Source organism: Phacochoerus africanus, chromosome 12, assembly GCF_016906955.1.
Source record: "Phacochoerus africanus isolate WHEZ1 chromosome 12, ROS_Pafr_v1, whole genome shotgun sequence".
NCBI classification, from domain to species: domain Eukaryota; kingdom Metazoa; phylum Chordata; class Mammalia; order Artiodactyla; family Suidae; genus Phacochoerus; species Phacochoerus africanus.
In genome coordinates, this window is record NC_062555.1 from 58,631,898 (window position 1) to 58,651,597 (window position 19,700).

At 45.1% G+C, this 19,700-nt stretch overlaps 1 protein-coding gene and 1 long non-coding RNA gene across 2 annotated transcripts; one reads left to right on the forward strand and one right to left on the reverse strand.

Annotated features, from left to right (window-relative positions):
• Positions 1–512: 512 nt before the first annotated feature.
• Positions 513–6,899, reverse strand: LOC125112828 (uncharacterized). The gene is made up of 5 exons (XR_007131265.1): positions 6,595–6,899; positions 5,211–5,333; positions 4,876–5,034; positions 2,474–2,547; positions 513–1,192 (listed from the first exon to the last, which is right to left on the reverse strand). It is a non-coding gene; the product is annotated as an uncharacterized LOC125112828 (long non-coding RNA).
• Positions 6,900–6,962: 63 nt separating this feature from the next.
• SKIDA1 (SKI/DACH domain containing 1) lies at positions 6,963–10,018 on the forward strand. Its single transcript, XM_047755270.1, has one exon. It carries the CDS (start codon positions 7,110–7,112, stop codon positions 9,834–9,836), a length of 2,727 nt encoding a protein of 908 aa, XP_047611226.1. The 5' UTR covers positions 6,963–7,109; the 3' UTR covers positions 9,837–10,018.
• The last annotated feature ends 9,682 nt before the right edge of the window (positions 10,019–19,700 follow it).

Genomic DNA, 19,700 nt, shown 5'->3' on the forward strand with positions numbered 1-19,700 from the left:
AAGTGGTTCCCTTTGTTCTTTCATTGTTTCTCTACGAACTGGTGGATACAAGGACAAACACTTACCTTCTCTTCTTTTTGCTCCCCAAACCAGACGTTCCCATCAGCCTTAAAATACACAATCCACCTTGAAAGTAACTACGAATGTCGGGAGAGTTTGTATTCCATTCTTTTTCGCTCTCTGCCCTCTTTTAGCGTAGGATTAAGTTGCCGAGCACGTTGCTGCAAGCTGTAGCCCCCCGCCTTAGTGAATCGGTCACGTTTAGGACCCTCTAAGTCCATCCTAATTCTGCCAGTAGAATTGAGGGTATTGGAGCTCTAAACTTTCAAAAAGAAAGGGGCCTGCAACTGTCCAGAAAACTTACGTATCCCTTGAAATTTTTTACACTGTGTGTTTGTACCACAACACCAAATAGAATTTGCCAAGAAATATTAGGTATTTCTTCAAGGAAAGTTTTTTGGGTTTTTTTGTTTTTGTTTTTTTTTTTAAGTTTCTGCTTAGCAATACGCTGCTTAGAGGAGTAAAAAGGCAGTTGTATGGACATTTAATGGAACAAGTGGGTTTTCCATGATGTTTGCTGTGCCATGTGTTTTTCAAAACACTACTGGCACTGAGAAAGGAAGCAAAGAGAAATTTGAATTATAACGTTGCGGGAATGACTTAAAGAGAGGTGCTTACTTGAAATGTACTTGTGTAAAAATTGGCCTCAGAAGGGAAAAATGAGCTTTTCAAAGTTGAAAGACAATTTTCACTCTATGATTCCATAATAAAAAAAGTGACCCTTCTGGTTAGCCTGTGATATGTGTCAATGTTTAGTGCCCAGGCTGGTGGGCATCACTGCCCAAACCTTGTTAAAATCTGATTATGATGTGATTTGTTGAAGTCATGAATATGAAATGATCCTTGTGTATCCATAAATGTGAACTTGGGGTTTTTTGATCTCCCGCTTTTTTGTGTGCGCCCAGTAGCTGCAGCCGTGGAAGGCGGTGATTGGCTCCAGTGCTCCTAGAAGGATTTGGGCTAAAGCCAGGGAACAGAACCAGAGGATTCCCCTTCCAGAGACCAGCAGGCCCCACATGTCTTATCTCTCCCTTCTCCCCTCATGGGTGCTCAGAATTTCACTGTGGCTCCAGCAGCCTGTAGGTAGGCCTCAGCACTTGGTGTCATCACTTCAGTTTCTACACATTTTATCCTGGTGGGAAATAAAGAAAAATTGGGGTAACCCAAATAAATTGTGGATCTTGAGATTTGTGTAGTATTTAATATACCAACGTTGAACTCTACTTTCTCAGATTTTTTTTTTTTTTCCTACATTCAGGATCAATTGTGAGAGGCCCTGATGTCTCAGAGGAAAATATTGCAACAAAACAAGATAATTGGGGGAAAGGCGGCTGCAGTAAGAAAAGTGGCTTTTCTTTGATAACGTTTAATTGGAATTAAAAGATTCTTGAGCTGTAAACATTCTTTGTTTATTCAGCACACATAAGCAGGCATTGTTTTATCACCATCATAATTATGGTGTCCTTTAAACTGGTTGATAGCAGGAAAGATAAGGGAATGTGCCTGTAGATTCAGATCAGGTCTTGCTCCTTTCTTTCTTTTCCTTCCTCCCTCCCTCCCCTCTCTCTTTACTACCCTCCCCCCCATTCCTTCCTTGGTCACTAGGGTCCCCCACAGCCCTTGAGATGAGGAAAGCAGGGAAGATTGTGGCCTAACCATTTCTTACATCATGAAAGTGATTTGTACCACACCTAATTTGATGCCATCTATAACCTTCTTGTCTCCCATGTTTATAACTGCTTTTTAGCTTGCAATATGTGTTATCTGAAGAGTTGCCTATTGCTCACCTGTATAAAATCTTGTCCACTAGGGTTTGTTGCTTTACCTTTGTCTAATTTAGAAAGCACACTCTTAGGGCTTTTTCAGAACAAAGCCTCACAAAAACCCCTTTACCTCCAAGGATTTGCAAATTTATAAAGGCTGCATTGAATTGAAGATGGGTCAGGGGGCAAAAAAAGGGTAGAAGGTCACTGCATTTTGATTATGGGTCAGTAGACAACATGGCATATATTCTGTGTCCCAAATTTCTGTTAAAAACGGGATTTTTAAATGCCTAAGAACAGAAGGATGGGCCCTTTTGGAGACTTGCCCTGATTTGTTTGGATGAGACAAAAAAGAAAAAATTAAGGAAAATGTACTAAGTTATAATTTAAGTTGTTCCTTAATTTAGCGCTTTCCTCCTCCTCCATTCTCATTTTCCCTCCCCCCCAAAACAGAGAACGTGATATTACATAAATTTAGGTAAGGAACTGTGGGCTCTCACACAAGATTTTATTGTCGTATATCCTCAATTAACTCAGCAGTATAAGAATTTAAATTATTATTATTTGAGACTTTGTTATGTCCTAAGTATTATAGTTACTTTTGGCTAACAGTACAAGGGGACTTCTTTCATTCTAACCAGTATACTTACATTGTTGAGGCCTTTGTGATGCTCCTTCGTCTCTTCTGTCTGAATTCACTTTGAACAAAATGTGCCAGCAATCACTGAAACAAATGTATATGGTGAAGAGTTAGGTGAGGGTGGTGGGGTTTGGGGGGCAGGGGGGTGATCCTCATTTAAATTATGCATGTATGGGTGAAGGCTGGGAAGGGAAAGGATTATTTTAATGCTCTTCAATACTTTAATTATATGACAGTTGTAGTGTAGAAATGCAAAAGTACTCTTAGGTTTTCCTTCAGGTTTTCAAAAGAACTTTCCCCATTAGTAAACTACTTCTGCAAATTGCTATTGCATTTCCCAGCTAACCATTTAAAAGACTGTAAATGCCGTGTGCATTACTTCGCTCCAGAGGAAAGAGGTCAGACTGAATTGCAGTGGTATTTAAACATAAAATACAGTGAAAATAAATCAAAGTAGAACATTTGAAGATAAATTTAGCACATTCATATAGGATAAGTAAAGACAAATATGTTCATATCTTCATAGCCCATCACTTTAAAAACTGAAAGTGCTGATTTTTTACAATAAATGCAGAAGTAAGTGGACATTAATATATTTCTATCTCTGTTTGCCGCAGAGCATTTTCCTTTAGCAAGCAGCTTTGTTTTCAAAGCTAAAATACTTTTTATGAAGGCGTGTAGATTACACATTCCTCTCTGAGTAAATAATCACATTTAATTAACAAACTCAGTGCATATCCTATATATTCCTAAATTCTCAGTAAGTAACTCCCTGGACCCTCAGAGATAGATATACACATAAATGTTAATTTGGGCATATCCACCCACCTATGTATATGCATTCGAGAAACATAGAAGTTGATATATCTCTTCTTAAAAAAGAATTTGAATACAGTCCATCATCTGAATTGGGTTCATCTTTGATTGTAGAGGCGGCTGACATGGTCAACATATTTATCAAAGAAACCCCCTGGCTTTTGAAGAATTGTACTTTATACATCTGGATCTGCACATCCAGGCAAAGTAAGTAAATTATTGCATAACTTTAAGCATAATTGATAACAGACACCTTTAATTTTTCATCCCCATTCTTTTGGCCAGCTTTCACATTAATAATCTAAGCCATAAATGTTGGTAGCTATTGATCGAAATCCCCTGTGTGCATGCAAATCCATCTTAAAGTCCCCTGCCTTTCATGTGTGAGCGCTCAGGGGCCTCTGCTAGATCTTTTTATCGGGATCGACCCCCAATGTGCCTGGAGAAGACCCCGGATATGCAACGTGTGCTGATGGCCACAAGAAAGCTGTCTGTCACATTCTGGGTGTGTGTGTGTGTGTGTGTGTGTGTGTGTTAGCGTGCAGCACACTCACGCACGCGCACGCTCACACCTTAACACACACACACACACACATATGCAACGATAGGGAAGTTAAAGGAACAAAAGAATGTATTAGACAAGAAGAAAGATGTTTAATAGGAGTATTAAAAATGTATAAGTGTGAAGGTATCTGAGTGCACATACAAAGATACTCGTATAAATTGTATACACAGACCCAGTTCTCAAATCTCTTGGCCTTTATTTTTCTCTATTTGATCCAACAGATTATAACTTTAGTTTTTTTTTTTTAAATCTTAATATTCTACTAGTTTTAAGAATCACCCATATTGCCGGTATTTTAAAGGTGGAAGGGGAGGAAGGAGAGGAAAAGGTGATTTTTGAAATGGCTACTAAATAATGTTGTCTTGTGCAGGAGGAATAGGAGTGTGTGTGTGTGTGTGTGTGTGTGTGTGTGTGTAATTCTAAATAGGAATCAAGAACAACTAGAACTACCTGGCCCAAAGGAAAAAAAAAAAAAAAAAGACCCTCTAGCCAACCTTTTGTAATATCTTCTCAAAGCCGTTTTCTGAGTTTACTATTTCTTGGCTGTTTGGTGGAAATCTTAAAGCTGGGGGAGGGGAATTGGACGACTATGGGGTGGGGTGGGAGGAAGAGGGCTGGCAGCATAAAAGTGCATCAGGAGGAATTTTAAAACATTATTGTCATTGGCAATAGAAAGACACTGGTCATTCTACTTTAAAAAGCAAACACCAGCATCTGCTTTTCCTGGAAACTTTGCATTCTGCCAAAACCTTTTGCATTTTGCCTCCTGTGAAAGTGAAAGAGAAAAACGCGGTGTGATAGATCCAGATGCAAAAGAAAGCCAACTCGGTGGATGGTATTAGCTGTGACGAGGCATTGTTCATTGCTGCCTCTCGGTTACGTTTAAAGCCTGAAATATCACGAGATCCATTCAATGATCCTTCTCTCATTCAAGGGACAAAAATGTAATTTGCTGTAGCTCTGATTTCTTGGATGGAAATGCTAGCCTTAGATTTCAAAGGCAAGAACTAGACATCGCGGTTTGTACACACATTGATTAAGTTGAAGAGCGGCGATTACATCTGTGCGGAGTGCAACAGTAGTCCAGGGCTGACTTTTCAAATCCCAACCTCTGAGTTACAGACGCTCTTAAATAGACTTCCTTAATTTCCGGATGCACTTCTTGAAATTCCCAATTCTCTTCAAAATTCCTGGGAAATTACATGGAAGACGAGGGTGGGGGTAGGGAACTATGGCTGAGATTTCATGCAAACTACCTTTTTGTATGTCTGACTCCTCGGTTTTTAATCTCTCTCTCTCTCTCTCCCTCTCTCTCTCTCTCTCTCTCTCTCTCTCTCTCTCTCTCTCTCTCTCTCTCTCGCCATACCTGCTTATGCTAGCCAGAGCAGGGGAAGCTGGAACTTTTGAATGTGAAGGAAGAAATTACTGTACAATTTTTTTCTTGCAGGGTCAGAAATATCCGTTTATTCTTTTAACCACACGGATGTCTCTATTTTTGGAAGAGCAAGGAAATATATAAATGCCTGGGTTGTATTTGTGCTGTAGTTGCAAACACCGAGCAGTTAAGAAGATTTTGCCGAATTTTGCAAAGCAGCCAACAAACCGCCTTGGGATCGTGGTAATGCGACTGGGAAGACCTTTGCTCTCATTTGGCAATATTTTGGATATCCTTGAAAATGACACCAAAATATGCCTTAATTTGACTAAGAAGAGGTTAAACAATATTGGTATTCATCCAAAGTGATTTTTTTTTTTTAAAGCAGATGCTTGGCTTTCATGGAAAAAAATGGGAGTTGTGGAAGATTCATTTAAACTACCAACCAAAAGCATCCTAGACCACTGAAATAGTCTGCATCGTACATCAGCATTTTCTTTTCATCTTTATTACGTAAAACCTCTGGAAGCACCTTGGGCGGTTTACATTTTCTTTTCTTTGCTACAGAAGCAGTCCCTTCCATGGAATTCTGACCTGTGGTGAACAGGACCCTGGCAAAGGCTCTGCTGGGGACTCTAGGAAGATCCCGCCTCCGATCCAGCCTGGTTAATTGTGAAAAGTGTACACATTTCTGGCTTATCTATGCTTTGTTATGGGTCTGACGTGAAACTACCTCCTCCCCAGCCCACCCCCCAGCAGAGCACCAAAATCCAGTTGAATTGTTACAGTGTTTCAGAGCTGGAGCCTTGAACTGCTTCCTTGGTCAAATAACTTTGTTTCTGTGTAAAAAGGCATTTCAGGGGTGGAAAAAAAAGGAAAATCGAGAGAAATTCAAAACGTAAGTCTGTGCTGGGGTGGTTCACCGCGCGGATTTAACTTTGGAGTTCCCAGTCAGGCTCCTTCCCCACTCCCAAAAGGGAAATACCAAGCTATTCTGCACGTTTACGCTTAAGCTTCATTTTCCAAAGGAAAAGGGGGAGGGGTGTATCTATTTAGGCTTGATAATGTCTTAAAAATGCTTTTCTTTGAGATGATAATAGCTATAGCGGTAAAATGCAAATAAAGCAAAAAATAGGCAATATTCCTTTAAAGGCGAATATACAGGTTTTTTTTTTTTTTTTTTTTTAAAGCGTACACACACTGCTTCTGATGAAGTCTGTGAGTCAGGCTGTTTCTGAGCTTCGATAGTTTAATGGAAAGATTTATATACCGACTGTATTATTTACTTTGGGAGGGGAGGTGGCAGTATAAGGGTATGCTAATTAGTGGGAGATTTTGGGGGGAAGGGGTGGAATATCAATTTTTATTGCATCACCTGTCAGGAGTGTCCAATCAGCGCTGGCTTTAGGGGAATTAATTGATGAAGGTGTCTCCGGACGAGCTCACTTCACTCTGTCATTTTATTTGTAGCTAAAGCAGCGGCGGGAATAGCAGCTGCATTTCTTTTCTCTTTCTCCCTTCACATTCCATTATCATAGTGCTCCAATGGAGAAGGAAGGAATAGAGGGGCCCAGGTACTGATCTGCATCGGGGACTTAGACCAACACACTGGCAGATCAGAAACCGGATGGTTTTTTCCCTCTTTTTTAAAAAAACGAAAACCAAAAAAAAAGCAAGAATCAAGTCAGTGTAATTTCATGTTTTTTTTTCCCCAATAATTTCGCCAAGAGTTTGGCACTCCCTTCGCCGGGAATAACAGTCTTTGTTATTTTATTAGCAGGATGCCTTGAGACACACGCAGCATCTGGTGGAGGATTACCATACATACATGTGTATGTATGCGTCACGTATATATTTACTGCAAATGGTGGGGATCGCTTAGTGCCCGAGATGGGAGACCTGAAGTCAGGTTTTGAAGAGGTGGATGGCGTGAGGCTCGGCTACCTCATCATTAAAGGAAAGCAAATGTTTGCCCTCTCCCAAGTCTTCACGGATCTGCTGAAAAACATCCCGAGGACGACCGTGCACAAGCGCATGGATCATCTGAAAGTGAAAAAGCACCACTGCGATCTGGAGGAGTTGCGGAAACTCAAGGCAATCAACAGCATCGCCTTCCACGCCGCCAAATGCACGCTCATCTCCCGGGAAGACGTAGAAGCGCTCTACACCTCCTGCAAAACCGAGCGTGTCCTCAAGACCAAGCGCAGGAGGGTCGGCCGGGCCCTAGCCACAAAGGCGCCGCCGCCGGAGCGCGCCGCCGCCGCCGCCAGCCCCCGCCCGGGTTTTTGGAAGGACAAGCACCAACTTTGGCGGGGCCTGAGCGGAGCCGCGCGGCCCCTGCCAATCAGCGCGCAGTCCCCGCGCCCGGGCGCCGCCGCCGCGCGCCCTGCCGCCCATCTACCTCAGATTTTTAGCAAATACCCGGGCTCGCACTACCCGGAAATCGTGCGCTCGCCTTGCAAACCCCCTCTAAACTATGAAACTGCCCCGCTCCAGGGAAACTACGTCGCTTTCCACTCGGACCCTGCTTATTTTCGGAGCCTGCTGTGCAGCAAGCACCCGGCCGCCGCCGCCGCCGCCGCCGCCGCCGCCGCTGCCGCCGCTGCCGCCGCCGCCGCCGCCGCCGCCGCTTACTACCAGGCTTCGGCGGCCGGGCCCCAGCCCAAGGCGTCGGCTGGTTCCGGAGGCCCGGTGAGCCTGACCTACCGGTGCAAGCGCAAGCGCGGGGGCGCCAAGGACTGCCTGCTCGCGCCCCACGCCGGCGCCCGCCGCCTGCTGCTGCTGCCCAGGTCCTACAAAGCCAAGGCGGCGGCGGCGGCCGCCGGGGCCACTTGCCTGGAGAGGTTTCATCTGGTTAACAGCTTCTGCCCGCCTCCCCACCACCATCACCACCACCACCACCACCACCACCATCACCACCACCACCATCACCGGGCCCAGCAGCCGCAGCAGAATCACCACCCCCCTCATCACCACCGGCCGCAGCCCCATCTGGGCAGCTTTCCCGAGAGTTGCAGCAGCGACTCCGAGTCCAGCTCCTACTCGGACCATGCAGCCAACGACTCAGATTTTGGCTCCAGTTTGTCCAGCTCCAGTAACTCTGTGTCCTCGGAGGAAGAGGAGGAGGAGGGAGAGGAGGAGGAGGAGGAAGAGGAGGAGGAAGAGGAGGAGGGGGGCAGTGGGGCCTCGGATTCCAGTGAAGTCAGCTCGGAGGAGGAGGACTCGTCCACGGAGTCGGACTCCAGCTCCGGCTCCAGCCAAGTGTCAGTGCAGAGCATCCGTTTCAGGCGCACCAGCTTCTGCAAGCCTCCCAGCGTGCAAGCGCAGGCCAACTTCTTGTACCATCTGGCCTCTGCCGCCGCTGCAACCAAACCCGCTGCTTTCGAGGATGCCGGCAGACTTCCCGACCTCAAGAGTAGTGTCAAAGCGGAGTCGCCGGAGGAGTGGAATCTGCAGAGCTGGGCCCCCAAAGCGTCTCCGGTGTACTGCCCGGCCAGCCTGGGGAGTTGTTTCACAGAGATAAGGAACGATAGGGTATCTGAAATTACATTCCCACACTCTGAAATTTCCAGTACTGTAAAGAGAACTGACCTGACAATTAACTGCCTGGCGGAGGGGGCCTCTTCACCTAGCCCAAAGACAAACAATGCATTTCCACAACAAAGAATACTCCGAGAGGCTAGGAAATGCCTACAAGCAACTCCTACTACACACTGTGCAGATAACAACACAATAGCTGCTAGGTTCTTAAGTAATGATTCTTCAGGAGCAGCAGCAAATTCAGAAAAAGATTCCAAAATCCCTCATTGTACTGAATTTGCTACGGATTTGCCCTCTTCGCCCACTGATCCCGAGGTGGATGCAGCAGCAGCAGCAGCAGCAACTAAAGCCGAGAATCCCTGCACTGACACAGGCGACAAGACATTGCCATTTCTGCACAATATTAAAATCAAAGTAGAAGACAGTAGTGCTAATGAAGAATATGAACCTGACCTTATTACAAATAAGCTAAAGTGTGAGTGCAATGATACAAAGGGTGAGTTTTACAGTGTGACTGAAAGTAAAGAGGAGGACGCCTTGTTAACCACAGCCAAGGAAGGTTTTGCATGCCCTGAAAAAGAAACTCCTTCCTTAAACCCACTGGCTCAGAGTCAGGGCCTTTCATGCACTTTAGGTTCTCCAAAACCTGAGGATGGGGAATATAAATTTGGTGCCAGGGTAAGAAAAAATTACCGGACACTAGTACTGGGAAAGCGACCTGTACTTCAGACACCTCCAGTCAAACCAAATCTGAAATCAGCTAGAAGTCCTCGTCCTACAGGTAAAACTGAGACACATGAAGGAACACTGGATGATTTTACAGTCATAAACAGACGAAAAAAGGTAGCCAGCAATGTAGCATCAACAGTGAAAAGGCCATTTAATTTCATGGCAAATTTTCCTTGTCCACCATCACTCATTATTGGGAAGGATGGGGATTTGTGGCCGGCGTATTCCTTAAACACCACTAAGGATTCCCAACCTCCTCACAAGGCCCATCCTATATGGAAATGGCAGCTGGGCGGTTCTGCAATACCTCTTCCACCTAGTCACAAATTCAGGAAATTTAATTCATAAGAGCATTTTGGAAGATATTTTCTTGAACCATATTACCTTCCTTTTGTTGTAAACTGCACAGGATGGTTTGTACAAGTCCATTAATGTGTTACACCCCTTTTGGAGTCCTGGTTTATCGCATTTTGAAGACAGAAATCGGATTACTTTTTTTTTTTCCATTGCGGGGTTGGTTTTGTTTTTTTTTTTTTTGGAGTAGGGTGGGGGCGGGGTGGGAGAAGGGTTGGTTTACATTCCACAGACTATACTTCAGGCTAAAGACTCAAGTAAAACTCAGTTATTACGGTAGAGCTGGAACATTTTACTGTTTCAATGCTAATAATGCACCCGGTACCTCAATTCAACTGCTACAAATAAATGTCAAAAGGTTGAATAATAAATATTACAATGAGCCATTAAGTTTATGCACTAGATTTCAGACCTGAAAGTGTAACTGTTAATTCAGTGAAAGTTTGTTAGGTTACATGGTTACACAGTGAGGCAGCAAGAAGTTTCTGTGAGCCCAAAGTGTTCTTTTCTGGAGCTCTTGTTTGTGGGGTATCCTTTTCTTTTCCTCCCCCCATTTCCTCTCCAAGAATAGTTGCACTTATTTTTTTTTACTTTTTTTTTTTTTTTTTTTTTTGAGTGGAAAGACTGGGGAGTCTTGATTGAATGCTGGTAAAAGCTGCCTCATATATACTGAGTAAAGTAAATATGATAGTGTCTTTTTTTTATATATAAAGGGTGTGATTTTACTTTACAGCCACTCCTTGCAATTGGAAAAGTCCTTTTTGTGTTCTCACTCAAAGGTTTTAAATTAGGTGACTCTTACTATTGTCCTGCTTACCTTGTGGTCTGAACATGACTCCTCAAACTTGCAAAACAATTAAAATATTTCTCTTACTGGCAGGATATTTTATGATCTGACTCTTCATAGTGACAAAGCAGTAAATATGACCAAGAAAAGTAAAATGGGTCAGAATTGTAAGAATACCCCGAATGAAAAATAACAGTTATTTCAGGGCTTTTTGGTACCAGAACTCAGGCACTTGGATTTTTATTACCTTTTACTTTCTCTGCATCTCTCTGAACTTCTGTTTTCAGACCATCCTGTGTATAGAGCAGGAGAGTTTCTACTGCAAGTGACAATCAGAGGTGACTATCTATATTTGCACTTAAAATCAAAGTAGTTCAACATGCAAATGGTTAGGGTCTAGCCCTTGGTAAGGGCCATGCTGGTGTACTATGTTGTGATGATGGAAGCAGTAAATCAAAATTATGGAAATTTGCACTGTTGAAAAGCATGCTTTAGCTTTATTTTCAATTAAAAACACTGTTTAAAATTCCTGGTTCCATACATTTCTACTTATTACAGACTGAAGAACAGTTAACAGGAATGAATGATTTTGTTGACATTTTCACGTGTAATGTTTTTGCCTGAAAGAAATGCATTTATTGGGTGTAGTGTTTTGTTGTAATACCATGTGATGAGGCCAGTCAGGTTCTGTGCAAGACACTGGTGGATTTCTTCCTAAATAACAACAAAACTTTACAAACTTGTTACAAATCAAGTGCAGAAAGTTTCAGTTTAAAGACAGTGAAGCAGAAATCAACTGCTGTTTTGCTGAAAGTTAAATCCAGTAATTTTTGGTCCACCTCCCCTAGCCTGACAAAGCATATATCTCAGATCTTTGCCATCTTAAACCTAAGAAGTTTCATCTATAGATCATAAATCACAAAACAATACATCAATGCAGTGTTTACTCTGTGAATTTAAGTCACTATTTCTCATGGAAATTCAGTCTTTTTTTTTTTTTTTAACCTTTTAATTCCTAGTCCCTTTGAAAATTTCCTTTTGTCTATAAATGTTTCAGATAAATGTGGATGGCCTCAGCCCTAATTGCTGTATATGCTCTGTGGTTTTACTCTTATTGTAAAGGACAGAGGCTGAGAGTACCTGCATCCAAAAACATTTGGATGGAGTAAACAGATGCTTTGAACTGCCTCCCTTCCTCTCCTTCTTGAATGTTGCCAGATGTAGGTTCACTGGATCCTTTTTTATTGGGATGATAGATATGGTCAAAGCAAAAATTGGGGGATTTATCCTTGAATTCATGTTTGTACATAATTCCAAAGACCAGTACTAGTTACATTTAAAGCCCCAGAAAGCTGAACCATTGGTTTCTCAGTCAGTTCTTTCCTCTTTGGAAGGCAACACAGAATTTGGGTGCAGTGAGTTGTCTTGCAAAATCAATCTGTAAAAAGTGTGACATACACACACTGGAAGTCTGTAATTTCTGCTCTTTAATTACTGCTAAGTCAAGAAAGTTCAAAGTATGATGACTACTACATTTAGACTAGTATTTTTCTTGTTGATTATGGAATTATTGTGCCTAAATTATAAATTGAGAATATATTTGAAGCCTGCAGATCTTGGGTGTGGGAGGACTGTGAGATGGAATAAGCACAATTTAAAACAAATATACCCTATGGAATTTCTGACATAAAATATCGGCCTACAGCTTTGACACTTGGTCTCCAGCCCTCAGAGAATCAATAGTTTCAGTTTATAGGGACTGGAGAATGAGCAGCATGGAGGCCAAGGCATTCCTGAGTGATACCATCAAAAGGAAAGAAATTAAATAGTCAACACAAATTTCACCCCATAGTACTACTATACTCCAGCCAACCACAGCAAAACCTGAGTTGGGGCTTCTGTTAGGAAAGGGGAACCAAATAGTTCAGTAACTTGTAAATACAAGATATTCTTTCAATTTCTGGGAGCCCCTTAGCTGTTTTCCCTATCTGCAGTATTCTCAGTACAGTTTTCTTCATTTGGGTTGGTTTATGATGAATGACAATATCTAGATTTTCTAAGATGCTATAAAGCTCCCATTTCTTCAAAAAGCTAAGCCTTATTGACAGAAAAAGTTACCTCCATTGATTGCATTTTTACATTTAAATGTTTTCAGGTGATAAGAATTTTTTTTAAAAAGGTTCCAGGGTCACTGATTCCTGTGTCTAAAGCTCAACATTTACTGACATGAGAAAAATGCAGGAAAGGGCTCTTTTCTCTTTGAGAAAACAAGTTATTTTCCGTCTCCTGTAAAAGTAGTTTTTTGATAAGACTGTGAAATGAAGAGTTAATTATTTTTTAAAGCGATGTATGTACTCTGTCTTCCACAGTCAGGTTATCTGCCTTTTTAGAAAATGCAGCTTGCTCTTTTTCAACTATTTACTTTTTAAAGTGGGTATTCTTTTGTACTGGCTTACTTGATTACAGTGGAGTAATCTCAATAATGGTTGTTTATTTTAAAATCAACAACAAGGAGCCACCACTAAACAGCAATAACATAAACTAGATGGGCTGGTGTGTGGATTTTTATCTTATCCATGTCTGGGTGACTTTCAATGGTCTAGAAATTCCTCAAAGTTCCAGTCACAAGATTTGGAAGTTTCTGCTGATAGTTTTGTTTGCATGCAGGAAGAGATGTAGACTAATTCCTCAAAAGCATTTTTTTCTTTCAAAGAAAACAAAAATCCTCTATGGTTTAAAAAAAAAATCAATCATTAAAAATAAATAAATAAAGCATTAGCATCTACAAAAGACAGAAAATGTGAGTTTTGCTTCACCTTGAAAATAACTTCCTGCAGAAAAGAATGTGAAAAAGGGAGTTCCCAGAGCCAAACTGGGGGGGGGGGGGGGTATTTAAAGCCTCCTCCCCCGACCCCCTGCAATCAACTAACCTCAGGAAATTGGCCAGGAGGAACAGGGCGTCCACCTTAGGGAGTCCTCCCGGTCACCCTGGCCTTCCCCAGGATTTTCCCCTTCCCTGGACGGAAGCACTATTTTTAATGCTAGTTCGGTTTGGGTTCGCTCCCTAGGCCAGAGGGCATTTTGCAAACTAGCCTGGGGGTGGGGACATAGGGCAGATCTAGGAGGTGGTGGGGGAAGGCTGCATTTTACCTGTTTGGCAGGCCCTCTTTTGCTGGGGGAAAAAAAAAAAAAAGGGGGGGAAGGGGGCCCAGCTATCATTCTTTGCCCATGCCCTAGGCCCCCGCTCCTCTCTCGCTCCTTTTCAAACTGTGGCGGCCTCACAAGCTCCTACTTTAAAAGGCCTGAGATGTTTTGCATGAAGCCCTCACAATAGGGGTTGAGGGAATTGACAGTTTCAAAAACAAGGCGTTCAGTCCTTTCCAGCTGCCGGGACCGCTCTCTCGCACCAACTCCCCGTCCCTCTCTGCTGGTGGCGTCCTCGGGAGCCGGCCGCCTCCCCCACTCCGCCAGCCCGCGTTCCGGCCGGCCCCACCCCGCCCCCAGGCTGTGTTTGTAAACAGGGGTCAGTGTCCAGGGGCTGCAGGCCCGGGCTTGGGGACTGGCGGGCTGGGAGGGAAGGCAGGGGACGGCCGAGCGGGCAAAGGGCCGGCCCGGGGGCCTAAGGGGCATCGGGGTCCCTTTCCCCCTCGCCAGTTCCCCGGGCGCCGCGCTCTGACCACGGCGCTGACCCAGGGCAGCTCCCAGCTCTCTGGCCTGGGCCACCGCCACCACCAGAAAGATGCGCAAATGACGCCATTTTGCACAGTGGCAAAGAAATTTCTTTGTGACTTTTTTCCCGCTCAGATCTTGCTCGCCTCCGAAAGAAACAACCCGCTCCCGGGGCGGAAGGGTCCGCACCCCGGTCTGCGCGGTCCCCAGCGCCTCTCGCGCGGCCTCACGGCCGGGCGGCCTCGTGGTCAGGCCCACCCGGAGCCAAGCAGGGGCGCCGGGGCGCCGGGGCGCGCGGCCCGCCTGGCCCCCTCCCCCGGGCCGGCCCTGGGGGCTGGACCGCCTCCCGCCTCTCTGCGCTCCTTTTGTGTGGCCTGGGGTCATCTCCCACCCCCGCACACGCACACGCAGCCTGGCCATTTCTCACCTTCTCCACCCAGCCTCAGCTCTCCTCCCCAGGCAAAGGGGGCCCAGCTCTGCCTTGGGCGGAGGGCTGGGAAGGCCTCCAAAGTGCGTGTGCGGAAGGCAAGTGGCAGAGATGGGGTTCACCCTGGGCTGGCCGGCGGAGCTGGGAGTGCCCCCTCCCCGGCAAGTGACCCAAGAGCCGAGCCCGCGGTCTGGGGAGGGCGAGCCCTGGCGGATCCCCCAAGTCTGGGAAACGCGATGGGGCCAGGCCTGCTTCCTTTGGCGCCGGGTTCCTGTCCCTTGGAACCTCTCAGTGCATCCGAAAGTGGAATGATGACCTGGAAACGGGAAACGCGGGACAGTGACCTGGAAAACCACCCTTGGTCGGGAGGTTGGAGTGCAGCAGTGCAAACAAAGCTGCTTCTAGAGGAAGAGGGGAAACAGAGGTGCACCGCAGACAGGTCACAGGGAAGTGCAACAAGCTTGTTTTCCCGGGTGTTTAAAATGCAGCCCCAGTTGTAAAGTGTGTGAAATTACGCACTGGTCTCTTAAAGAGTGCCTAATTTATAGTAAATAGCAAGGTCTTTGTAAATGGCTTTATTATGTTGTTTCTTGTTAATTGTTGAGAAAATCCCCATTGTTGAGTGTGAAAGGCTTTATGAGCTAACCTGGTCCTCGGCGCAATCAGAGGGCAGTAAATGGCCGCTTGGCCTCCGAGGCCCAGCGCGGAAGCGGACGCCGGCCGGCAGCGCCATCGCGACCCCTGGAGCCGCGGCCCGGCCTGGGAGGAAAGCGGCGAGGGGGCCCAGGCTTTTACGAATCAGAGGGCGTGTTTTGAACTCGCGGGTTCCCCAGAGCAGCTTGCTGAGTGCTGCGAGGAGAACCGGGTGGGCCAGGGCAACCCAGGCGGCGAGGCCGGGGACTCGGCGCCCCTCTCCGGTCACAGCCTGGACCACAGGCCGCCGGCCCCAGGCGCCGGCCCGAGCCGCGCCGGTGGGAGATCCGAGGGGAACTGGTTCTCGGGCTTTGTCTCCAGTTCGCCGGCTGCCTAGAGCGCGGGCTCGGGCCGGTTCGGCCACACCCGCCGAACCCCCGAAAATGCAGGGCCGGGGGACAGGAGAGGCTCCAGGCCCAGAGGTCCCTGAGGAAGGGCTCCAGACCCCTACCTGCGCCTCCTCGTCTTTTGTTTAAAGCTTTCTTTCTCCTTTTCTCTGTCTCCCTCTCTCTCTCCACTAGAAACCTGAAATGGACAGAGAAGACAGGAGAAATGAGAGGAACCGGTTTGGGTTTTGTGGGTTTGTTTGTAACCAGGGAAAGGATTTCTTTTTTAGTCTAAGGATATTCCTATCTCCTTTTCCCATATCCTCCAGTTCTCTTGCCAGCCTACTGGGACCTGGGCAGGGAAGGGTATGGGCAAAACCGGGCAGGCGCTGGCTTCATTTGATTAACTTGGAGCCGAGGACCCTGCCCGGCCCTGCAGGCCTGGAGAGGGCAGGCGGAGAGCGCCTCCCTGGGCTCGGCCCTGCGGCCTCTCCTGGACTCAAGACCCGGGGGGTCGGGGGGGAAAAGCAGCAGCAGCCTCTCCGCAGACCCAGAGCTCTGGCAGTGCAGCTGGAAGGAAGAGAATTTCTTCGCGAACCTACGCTGGGGGGAATGAAAAACCTGGGGTTAGGTGGACAGTACATAAGGGCTTGGACGTTAGCAAATGCAAATCAGAAGGAAATGTTAATTCCAGCCAGAAAAACCTATATTCAGCTACCTTCCTTCCCTCCTAAGATGGCCCTCTGCTTGCGCACTCTCGCTCTCACCAAATTAGCTATTATGTGAAATCCCCCTGGGTTTAAAGCACTTGTTTCGCGGATTCGCGTACAACCCATATTAACTATGCACTTTCTGCTATTCCTCTTGTGACTGTCCCTGCCTCTTCCTTCTTTGCGGAGAGTATGATGCATTTTATTTTAGCCCAATCGATGCGTGCAAATACTGGGATAACACAGCCCACACTCCTGCAATTGAGGCTGTTTTCAAAATTGAGTTTAGGGATCAATACTAAGTTGAAATGCTCCAAATTGCACGAATTCACCAAATTCAAGCCTTGGGCTCCCAAGCCCCTTTCCTGATTAACGCACTCTCGGGCAGTTCACTGCAGTTCCACCATTTCTACTTCTCAAAACGGGATGTTTTCATCATGTGTCTTTGGCTTCCCCTAAAGATCACTCCAGTTTGTTTAGAAAAACACAATCTCAAAACGTGTGGGGTTAAACCCTTGTCAGTGACTTCCATTCGGGCATTGCTGGCTGCCATTCCTTGTCTTTCTCTACCTAGGACCTAACTGCAGCATCTAAAATTGCCAGAGTGGGTGCTTGCAAAATGAGTGCCTGGTTGAATAAATGTTTCACTGGTCAGGAAGCAGCCCTCTCCTGGGCCACTACTTGACTCCCACGACTTCTCCCAGAGCAGAGCTCTTTGGGCTGCAGCACAGCGAGCTCTCTATTCTTCTGCAGCTGCAGCCAAGGCTTCAGAGCAGATTGGTGCCTAACTGGGGGAAGGGCACTGGTTGTCCCCTGGCAAGGGACGTTAAGGCCAGAGAGGTGGAGGGAGAAGGATTTCAAAAGGGAATTAGGAGAGCCTGCTGCCCGCAGATGTGTGTTTGTGTGTGTGTGTGTGTGTGTGTGTGTGTGTGTGTCTATACAGTCTGAAAAGAACATCTATGGGGAAACAGGCCAAGTACCTGGGAACCTGGGGTATTCCTGATTCCTTAGCTTAGGCTGCCAGAAGCTTCCTTCAGTTGAGAGCAAGACAGGAGGAGGTGGAGAGAGAATGGCAGGCAGCCTAGAGGCTCTCCAGTAAGATCTAGTTATTCATCTAATCAGTGCCATCAATATGTTTGTGTTTGACCCTTTTGGATGGAAGAGGCTTAGCAGTCAATACACTTAGACCCTAAAATATTGCCAGTGTAGGGGAGAACAACTGCTTATGGGTCTTCAAGGCCCTCCCCAGCCAGGATGCTCAGAAGGAAGAGAGGGAAACAGAGGGGAAACCATCTGAATGGCTGCCTGCCCTCTTCCCCAAGCCATCAAAACAAACAAACTCAATTTTCCTGGAGACTAGGCCATTGGACAGCACATGTGGGGCATGGAAAGGCTGGAATATAATTTCCATTGTTAGTGCTTGCCCTCTTTAAGATCAGTTTAAGTTAGGAACAACACAATACTTGTGATAAGTGATGAACGGCAGCAAGGAAAAACAGTAGGGAAGAGAGACTGCCCTAAACTTAGGCAGAAGCCTGCCCTCCTTCCTCTGAAAGTTAGACATGACACAAATCTGTAAGAGATCTTGAGGCTGCAATTTGGTCAGCAGGCAAGAGTTTCAGTCTGAAATGACTGGAATGGACCTAAATTCTTGGATCTCCCAGGAATAAAGGCATATTTTACATTCATTCTCCCTCAACACATCTCTCTCAATTTCTTTCTTTTCCCCTCCCTTTCAAATGAATACCCTGATTGTCAGTGGTGCAAATGTGCAAGATTAGTTTTCTTCCTCTATGCTGAATTGAAGAAATATGCAAACCAGGGGATGGTTAAGCTTTCAAATGCCTAGATATTAGATCCACTGAAAGTAAAACCTGCATGATAGAGTAGAAACTAGCAAACCCAGGTTTATTTTCCCTTTTCCTTTATCATCTCCTATTTATTTCCTCCCACCTTCTCAGCTTGTCCATCTTCTCCTCCTCCCCCTACCTAACCCTTGCAACCAGGTGCAGGCTTCAGGGGGGAATACCAATAGTTAGCAGTACTTTCTCCAGAGGTGGAGAGAGGGTAAGATCAGACTTAAACCAATGCTGATAAATGCAGTGTGGGAGCCTGTGGTGACCCTGAGCTTCCTTGCTGGGGTGAGGGGCCAGAGCTTCCTAGCCTCTTGTCCTGCATGTGGTGAGCTATTCCAGTTAGGCTATAAAAAACAGTGTGGAGGAGGGCTCAACTCCATAAACACACAGCTATGGTTCTAACATGGAGTACAGTGCCAGATGCAAATGCAATAGATACTTTTAATTTTGTTCCAAATGTTATATACATCATGTGGCAAAGTGGTCTTCAGAAAGCCAAACTTGATTTTTATTTGTTATTATAAAGGCTTTAAAAAAACCATAAACATGTGATTGACAATTAAAAGAGTGTGATATCACTACTACCAGAGTGTTTCTCACCTAAGTTTAACAAGAGAGGTAAAAAACAACAACAACAACAACAACAACAAAAAAACAATGAGAGAGAGAGAGAGAGAGAGAGAGAGCTCTCCCTCGCCCTCTCCCCCACCTAAACAAGGAAAAATTTTAAGAAGAACTTGGTTAACATCTGAATGGTTCAATTGCTTTGCTGCTCATATAATTTCAGGAAAATCAAATTATTTTCATCCTTGTGTTTAAAAAAGATTGTTACATCATCTTTATGTTTGTAAATTCAAAAGTAAATCAGGGAATCAGTCATACACGCCTATAATCTTCTTTGGAAAAACGTCAGAAACATCTACTTTTCCTGAAATATCAACATTTCGTATGATATTATACATTTCAGTCCATGGTTTGTAATTTAACATCATTACTGAGTAGGGAAAAAATAGTATTTATTTCGTATCATTTAAGTGGGAGGAAAACATACCTTATTATGTAGACTTAGGGAGGTTGCCAAGGGCTTCTAAAGTCTTGTTCTTTGTATCAATTTCTAGCTGGTTTATTTGAATAGATTCCAATCCTCTATAACATGTGGGCTACATATAATATTCTGATACAATGGAAGGATTTCTAGATGAATTGGAAGCATCCTGATGGTGGATTTCCTATCTCTTCCTGTTCTGAACCATTACTTTAGTGTATGTTCCAAGGCTGATTCTAATCGTGATTTCCTTCACAGGAAAAAAAAATGCAAAAATGATAATTAAAAAGAAAAACGGGAAGTCTTTTATAAATACTGTCAGGACCATTGATCCAGTTACCTGCT